General features: G+C 46.8%; 1 protein-coding gene across 1 annotated transcript; it reads right to left on the bottom strand.

Annotated features, from left to right (window-relative positions):
- Positions 1 to 3207: 3207 nt before the first annotated feature.
- Positions 3208 to 8597, bottom strand: LOC136531519 (thaumatin-like protein 1). The gene is made up of 6 exons (XM_066524172.1): positions 8585 to 8597; positions 5500 to 5780; positions 5274 to 5399; positions 4997 to 5096; positions 3987 to 4713; positions 3208 to 3364 (listed from the first exon to the last, which is right to left on the bottom strand). Exons 1-6 carry the CDS (start codon positions 8595 to 8597, stop codon positions 3208 to 3210), a joined length of 1404 nt encoding a protein of 467 aa, XP_066380269.1.
- Between the last annotated feature and the right edge of the window lie 296 nt (positions 8598 to 8893).

Genomic DNA, 8893 nt, shown 5'->3' with positions numbered 1-8893 from the left:
GAACGACAAGGATCACAACAGAAAAATAAAAGACAACTCAGAAGACAAGATTCGTTACATTACAAGCGACTTCAAAAAATAGAAGATTACAAATCTTACAAGACCCAACGAACTCGGCACCATGAAAAGCAAAGTAGCAAAGAGGAACACAGACACGGCTAGGCTCTGGAATGACTACGTGTCCCAAATTGCTACTCGGAAGGACAAACCACCATCAGCTACACTGTTTTCTTCAAAGGACGGACGCAGTGCATCCAAGGCGGAAATCGGCAGCACGGCAAGACAACACGGAGCAGAGAAGGCCGGCGGGCATCTGTCTACCCAAGACCGATGTGATGCTGGATATGGTGTTGATCTGCACCGGACAGTCTCAAGACAGGCGACGAGGATCAACCCAGAACTGCCAGATGAAGAAACGAAGCCCACATCAAAAGACTTCCTCCAACTACCACCACATACATCCTGGCACAATGCTGTCGTGGGATTAGCCTATCTCTAATCCCTATCACAAGACTTCCTCCAGCTACGACAAGACACATAGGAACTACAAAATATGCCAGGGGGCCGCTCTACTTCACAAACTACCATGTTCATGACCATGAAGGTTTCAACAGAATGTCCAATGGATGAAAACAAGCACTCCAGGGCAGTATTTATAGACCAAAGGAGCGGCGCACATGGACTAGGAGTACCAACGAAATAAGCCTAACAAAGGACACAGTGAAAAGACAGGACTCAATAATGGATGACTCAGGCGAGAGGAAACAGTACTCGAAGACGGGCATATTCGGAAGAATATACCAGCACAGTACAACCCATGAACAAAAGGCATTTACACTCAACCACCACCATACAACTACATCTGACAACAGTAGACTATCAAAGAATACGCCAAGACCTCGCATCCGAGTTCTTCCTGAACAAAACAACACGGATATACGCTCGGGGGCTCGGCCAGCATCATAGCTTAATCAACACTAAGCTAGGGAGCTCAGCCTTCACTTCGGCTACTCCCGGAGACTCGGAACCAAAGACAAAGGACCAATAATACAAGAAACTCAAGACTACAACGACGACGACACATCAAGACTCTTCATCCGACTTCTTTTCTAAAGAGAAGAACTCGGAGAAAGCACGGGGCTGCGGGATACATAGTCCCAGAATTTTTTGAAGACAAGAATCTTGACCCTCCAACTTTTGCAAGCAAAAGCAAGAGGCTTGGGGGCTACACTCACCCAAAAAGAACCCGGACATAAGCTCGAAGGCTGCATGCCGCGAAACTACTCGGATGATGGTTTAATCCAAGACTAAAGGGCCGCTTCGGAAAGATGCCGCAAAAACTACTTGGATGCAATTTCACCCAAAAAGAACCCGGACATAAGCTCGAAGGCTGCATGCCGCGAAACTACTCGGATGATGGTTTAATCCAAGACTAAAGGGCCGCTTCGGAAAGATGCCGCAAAAACTACTCGGATGATGACATAATCCAAGTCTCGGGGACTACTTCAGAACACAAATTTTCAAACAACATAAAGGATCAAGACCCTCCAACTTTTTGTTCCAAATAGCAAGAGGCTCGGGGGCTACACTCAGTGAGTGCCTTTTTCTTCGAAAAAGCGCACGTCACCAAAAGACTTCCTCAACGCAGACCACTTCAAGACATTACGACAAAAAGAACCCGGAACGAGCCATATTCGAGTTCTTTTTGATAAAACTTCAACGAACAATCAGAGCAACTTCAAGACAAGATCCTCCAGCTCCTTGTTCCAAATAGCAAGAGGCTCGGGGGCTACAACCAGATGGATGTACTTTTTCTTCAAAAAGCACTCACCACTCGAAGATCCCAAGAAGCGCTACAAGGTTTCACTCCAGAAAGCGCTCGGATGACATTTTGTTCCTACTCAACAAGACTTGAAGGAGCAAAGCGAGACTTTTAGAGCTCAACCATGAAGTGCTCGGGGGCTTGTCGATGCGGGACCCACAGGATACCCCGCAAGGGAGGGAGAAGATCTAGTTTAACTAGGATTCGTCCCATGTAATCTTAGTAGTAGAACTATTAAGTAATCCTACTAGGAAATCTCATTGTAAACCGACTAGGACTCTGGCCTCCTGACTATATAAAGGAGGGTAGGGCTCCTGAGAGAGAAGGACGACAGTTGTACAACACAACACTTCATAATCAATCCAACGCAAAGGCTAACGCCGACTGCACGTAGGGTCGTTACTCGATCTACGATCGAGGGCCTGAACCAGGATAAATCGACTGTCTCTTGCGTTTACCATCGAGTTCAGCATACGCCGAAGCCCGAACATACTGCCCCGGATACCCCCGTGGCAGGCTATCGGTGGTGAAACATCGACAAAGACCTATTTTGGGTGCTAGGAGAGGCATAACCCAAATCTAAGTATCCTCTCTCCTGGAGACCCATTTGCAAAAAAAGTTGTCTTTTGGGTTTTGTTGTTGGAGAAGACAAAAAACATGTATTGAACCATTTGCCTGTAGCGCTACCCAAAGAACGAATGGATCTTATATTTTGGGTCGTGATTGTCGGAGACAGTCTTACTGAGCTAACCAATAGAATGGCGCACCAAATTTTTTATACTCCCTCTGTTCTAATTTAAGTTCTAAATTTTATTCTCAATTAAACATTTCCCATATTTATAGAATGGTACTAAAACCATGAAGCCATATATTAGTTAGATCGTCATGCATATAATTCATCATGACATATATTTTCATTCTCTATTTGTTTGATATGTATATGTAAATTTTGATAAATGTGGTCAAAATTAGATAGTCTTGAATCCGAACAAAATTAAAATGGCTTACCATTTAGAACAGGGTACTAAGAACAGAGTAGAGTAGGTACTAACGTAGAATAATCTGTATGTAAGGACATGACGTTGAAATATGAAGAATCTTTTCCAAACAAAAATGGTTGCTACTTGCTTAATATTAATATTTAGCAAACAAAAAAAAATAATTGGCTCAATCTACCAACATGTGTACACCGCACCTCTCAACTCTTCGATCGAACTACTAGCTGTTCAAACTCCTGCCACAGTAAAAAGGAAAAGGAAAAAGAAAATCCCAAGGAAAAAAAAAAGAAATCTCTCGTCCAAGCATGTCAAAAAGAAAAGAAAATCTCTCATCCAAGCATGCCAATTGGCAAGGTAACCATTGCCAGTAGGCGATGGTCGTTGGGATCAGATGACCACCACCATCGCCGAGAAGACGACGACCGTCTGCAGGAGCGCCGCCACCGCGTCCCTCGTCGTCGTCAAGCTGCCTGCTGTGTCTCCAGAGAACTCCATCGTTGAGGGCGGCAGGCCTGCCGCCTCGGGATTCCCGCCGGATTTTAGGCTGCATCGGCCAGGTTGCAAGCACCGCGACAATTAGGCTAGGGATCAAACGTAATGCCTCCGTCCAAAAAAACACACAAGTTGGATCACTTATAAAAAAAAATACATAGATAAACAAATGTTGATTTTGTTTTTCATAGATTTAGTTTATTTTGAAATTAATCTGGCTCTAAAAAAGATATGTTTATTTTTATTGGAGAGAGTATTAATAAACCAGTGACAAGACAAGAAATTAGCATTGGATGGAAGACTTTCTCAGACGCAATTGTTACGGCTAATCTAGGATCAAACAATGAGGACAAATCAAAATTAAAAGATTGCATTAGGACCATGACTGCGCGATGGCATGTAAGCGCACGACGGCCCTGGCTCTATCACGTCATGATGATGCCTCCTTTTTCTCTATTTTAGTATAATAATTGGATTGAAACGGGCGATCGCAAGCAAAATGATTGACCTCAAAACTAGTTGCGTCGAAACTAACCAATGGATCGATCGGATGAACAAGGACGTAAAATCGCGTGTCCATCAGACTGACCAAAATGTTGCGGATTTGAACCGGTCGTTTGACTTTTACTTCGTTTTGATTTGAAACGTCATTTCAAATTTGCTCGTGATTTTACCTGGACGCGCTGGGGCAGAAGACGACGTCGTAGCCGCCGCCGCCGGCCGCGGAAGCGCAGGTGAAGGTGGACGTGGCGTCATCGTACGCGTAGCTGTAGGCGGAGGGGCACGCGGCCTTGAAGAAGCGGGAGTAGGGCGTCGGCGCGCACGTCGCCGGGGACCCGTACGCGCCGCTGCAGCAGTACTCGGCCGCCGCGAACGCCTCGCACGCGCTCCTGCACGCCACCGCCGCCCCGCCCCCCGCGCCGGCGACGCGCAGCTCCGCGGGGCACGCCTCGTTGAGGTCAGCAGCGCACCCCGTGGGCCGGCAGCTGCTGCTCCCGTTGGCGGCCGCCGCAGACGACGCCCGCGGCGCGACGAGCATCGGCACGTTGAATCCGTCCACGAGGCTGACGTCGTAGAAGTCGTCTCCGCCGGTACCGCCGGCGAGCGTGAGCTCCGCCAGCGTGGCCGGCGGCGCGGCGCCGCGGCCGGAGCACTCGACGGCCCCCGAGCCGCAGTCGGCAGTGGCGCACGCGAAGGCGCCCGAGTCGGCGGACGTGGCGCAGAGCGTGCGCGCCCAGATGCGGCCCGACCACGACGCGGCCACGGTGACGGCCGCGGACTGCCCCGGAGCCAGCGCGAAGCCCGTGGTGGACGGCGGCGGCGCGCCGGCGTTTGAGAGGATGCCTGGCCACACCGTGTAGCCGCAGCTGTTGGTGATGGTGAACGTCGCGGCGTCTGCTCCTGGTAATCACAATGCTCTCACTGATCAGTAACACATTGCGATTTGTGATCAAACAACAAGAGCTCAGACGCGTCAACATAAGAGCAAGAGGTAATTTTGATCATTGACTCAGGGAAGAAGAAATAAACTCCATGTAATGTAACACAAGAAACAATTCGAACTCAAACGATTCTCTCTTTTCTTTTTTGAAAAAAGCGAGGGAACTGAAAGTGTAAGCTCTACTGGTACACAAATTTGTTTAAGCATGCTGGGTGGCTTGACTCTGAGAAATTTAGCTGTTACCTTGGAGGAGTATTGTGAAGCAGAAGCAGAGAAGAGGGAGAGGAGTGCTCCCATGGAATCGGAGGAGGAAGGGATGACGAAGACAGGTGCAAAATTTTAGCTTGTTGAGTCATGGACATGCATGAATGAATGAGGTAACTGATGAGATACTACTAACTGGAGCAGAGAATCCAATTTCCATCCAGTAGTATATTAGTATTAACAAATTCAAGGAAGGTTCATGCATCACGCTTTAATTTGGTGCATAAACAAATCCCAGTGTCAGCACTGTACATGCCTTGCGTTGCAGGAACAGGAGAGACGTTGCAGGAATAAGAATGGCCGCTGCGAAACTGGGGAGTTGCAGGTAGGCCAGCGAATCATCGCCAGGTCCGCATGTAAAATGTAATGTAAACATGTGGACCTGCAGATGGCAACGCCATGTGTATTCAGGTCAGGTCAGGTCAGGTGAGCTGCTCTGGTTGCCGCGATACGAGCTGTTGGTCTGATCGGAATTCACCTACTAGTCTTGTTGCTCCGGACGAGATGGACCATCCTCCATCCATGTGGTGTGATGCGATGTCCGTCCGTGACCAGCGGCGGCGCGTATCGGCGTCGTCATGTGCCCTTAGCCGGCGGGCGGCGGCGGCGCGGTGCCATGCCAAGTTGCCAACCGCCAGGAACCAAACTGCAAGGTCCCAAGAACGTGGGAGGGAACTCCCTGGAGCATCCAAATTGTCTGTCTGTTGCGTTGCGGAGCCTGAGCAGAGCTGAACATCGTCCGTCGACGCCGATCGTTCAGCAGCTGAGCCATCAGACTGTGATGTTTTCAGTTTCAGTGAAGGAAACCTTGTGTTTTCTCATCTGAATCCGAGCAGTATTCGTATCCAAATGCTGAACCTTCTGCAGGGTCTTGGTTCTGCTCCGGTGCCTGGATGGTAGTGGTACGATTGAAGGAGCAGCACAAGGCAGCCAAGAGAGAAATGACATGGCTGCTAAACTGACAGAGCTGTTAGTTGGCTTGCCCTGTCTTTTATATTGTATTGTTCGTATATAGACAAAAACCCAGGAGACTGGATCTGGATCCTTGTCATCGTCAGCACATTCATTCACGATTTGCCGTCTCTTGGATAATTTACCATCCAAGACCAAGGATATGATAAATGTATTATATCTATATTCACATAGATACAATACAACTGCGCCGTATTTACAAGCCGATCAGGAAGTACACACAAGACTAGAGATGATGGAAATGCCTCTCTTAGTGCAATTATTAGACAAGACACGAAGAAAGAGAGGTGGCCCCTGATCCCTCGGCCGGCCGCCGGGGCCTTAGCATCCACGGCGGCGGCGACGACGACGGTTCAGCAGGCTCTTCTCCTCTCAGTTGTGGCGCCAAGGGCGACGAAACCTTGGGCCACGATGAAACTTCCTTTTTTTTAGGAAACTCACGGGCCTTGGATCGCTATCCTTTTTTCAGGTAGGCTCCGTTAATGTGGGCCGGTTGATATTCGGCCATCGGTCGCAACTTCCGTCTGGTCCGCCGACGTTCCAGCGGAGGGACCAGTGAGACATGGTCTACCACTCATAAAAAAAAAAAAAGAGTAAGACGTGGTCTATCTTGGTAACGGTTGTTTCTCTCTCTCAAAAAAAAAAAAAATCTCGGTAACAGTTGGGTTCTGTTGTTTCTCAGAAGAAGAAAAAAAGTTGGGTTCTGTTTCACTCCACCAAGTGAACTTTCTGCCACGAAGTTGAGTTGAACCTCCCTTAATTCCCAATTTGAAGGTGTTCAAACATATCGGTTTAGTGTGTCCTTACTACTCTTATCCGATGCTCTGTATATGAGATTGAACATTTCCCAAAATGGTCCAACTAGGTAGAAAATTTGTTACCAATTTCATATTTTTCTGATTTCATTAAAATAAATTACTAATGAATTTTATATAGCAAACCAGATTTTATTATTTTTATAAATACAAAACCATCTTTAAAACCAGCAAAAAGAATTAATTTGTCTGGCTTTGACCGTTGGAGCGAGTCTTTTACATGGTTTTTTTTTCGTGAACATGCCCTTATGACACGTCTGTGTTTAATTAAGTAGAAGTAGAGTATCACAAGGTTACAGTAATTTTAGATGGCAGTGCCTATTGTGTATATTTTAGATGGCAATATCCATTAGTTTCATAAATCAATTTATCACCGAAAGGAGATGATCTGTGTGCCTATTGTGTATATTTTAGATGCCAGCCCAGATTGGCCAAACAAAAAATATCTTCTATGAGACTGATCTTGGCAGTTGTTTAATTCTTTCTCCTGTAAAGGTCATATGACATTTTAGCAGAGAACAATAATTCATTTTGTCGCTGAAAGGATGAGATCAACTATCTCTGCTTATTGCGTACATTCCATTTGGGAGTTCATATTGCCCAAAGGAATAATATCTTATAAATTACAGAAGCAAGAATATTGTTCCACTAAAATTTGGTTTCAATTTTCATTCCAGTTTGTGCCCATGCCTTTGGCAGGTCAGAGGCCTTCTATTCTTTCTCCTATCTTGTAATGAAACTAATTGGATGCTATCTCTATTCAATTGACAGAAGAAAAGTACCTACTACTAACCTGCTGGTTTGTCAGTGGATGCCATCTCTATTGAAAATGAAGATATGTAAATTCGCACAAAAAAAATCGAAGCTAGTAGTAGGCATAGATCCGAATACAAATAGCCAGAAAGCATATGTTAGGGTTTAGGCGCTCAGGTTTCGCGCAACAGCAAGGGAACAGAAGGGGTGGGAATAACCGGTGGGGCGTTCTTCGCCGAAGAAGGTCCCGGCGAGAGGACCTGGGCAGCCGGCTTACGGTGGCGCGCTGCTCTTCCAGCAGTCGTCGTCACCGTGGAGATGCGGAAAAGCAGGGCGAGCGTGGAGAGATGTCCGCCGTGGGGGAGAAGAAGAGGCGCTCCCGCTGTGTAGGAGAGGGAGGGGCGCCGGCATGGGGAAGAGGGAGAGGCGCCGCCGCTGTGTGGGAGAGGGAGGAGCGTCGCTGTGGGGGGAGAGGGAGAGCGAGGGGCGCCGACGTCGGGGGAGGGAGAGGAGCGACTGGCGCCGTGCTCGGGCCCGAGAGAGAGGAGAGGGAGGGGCCGGAGTTTCTCGAAGCCTGGACGCGTGGAGGATGCGAGACGACAGGATGGGAATCCGACGGTGCTGGTTGCATTACTGTTGTGGGAACAGTGTTGTACAGGTTTCGTGAGATAGGGGATGGTATACAAGATTAAGGTATACTCCCTCCCGCCACGAAAGAATATAATTCTCATTTTTCGAGAAGTCAAACGGTTTGAACTTTGACTAAATTTATATAAAAATACTAATATATATGTATATATATAATAATAAGTATTATTAGATTAGTTACATAACATATTTTTATAATAAATTTATTTAAAAAATAAATATTAATACTATTTACTATAAATTTGATCAAATTTAAGTTAGTTTGATCGGCAGGTATCCTTCTTTTGTATGGTAGATTACAAGTACCGGGCAAATGACGAATGAACGTGCTGACGAAGCCAACTAACAGCTGTGTCAGTTTACCAGCCATGCCCTTTACCTGTTGGCCGCATTCCGGAATTTTTTTGAAATAATATTATTTTAATAAATAATTGTAGATCTAGATGTTATTTTTTAAAAAGTGTAAAACTAGCATCCTGCTGGCCATCCAACAAGATTTTTTTTTAATTTTAACACTTTTTTGAACTTAATTTTAAATCTAACACTCTCGGGTTTTTTTAAACTAACACTTTTGGCCGCGCCTATTGCCCTGGCGCGGCCAAATGCATGTGCCGCGCCATGCATGATGGCGCGGCAGAGAGCTGATGTGGCGGCGACCAGAAGCGCTGGCCGCTGACGTGGCAGGGCT

The sequence above is a fragment of the Miscanthus floridulus genome, unplaced genomic scaffold, assembly GCF_019320115.1.
Source record: "Miscanthus floridulus cultivar M001 unplaced genomic scaffold, ASM1932011v1 fs_365_5, whole genome shotgun sequence".
Taxonomy (NCBI): Eukaryota; Viridiplantae; Streptophyta; class Magnoliopsida; order Poales; family Poaceae; genus Miscanthus; species Miscanthus floridulus.
The sequence above is the reverse complement of the archived record's forward strand: the minus strand, read 5'-3'. Positions and strand labels throughout refer to the sequence as shown.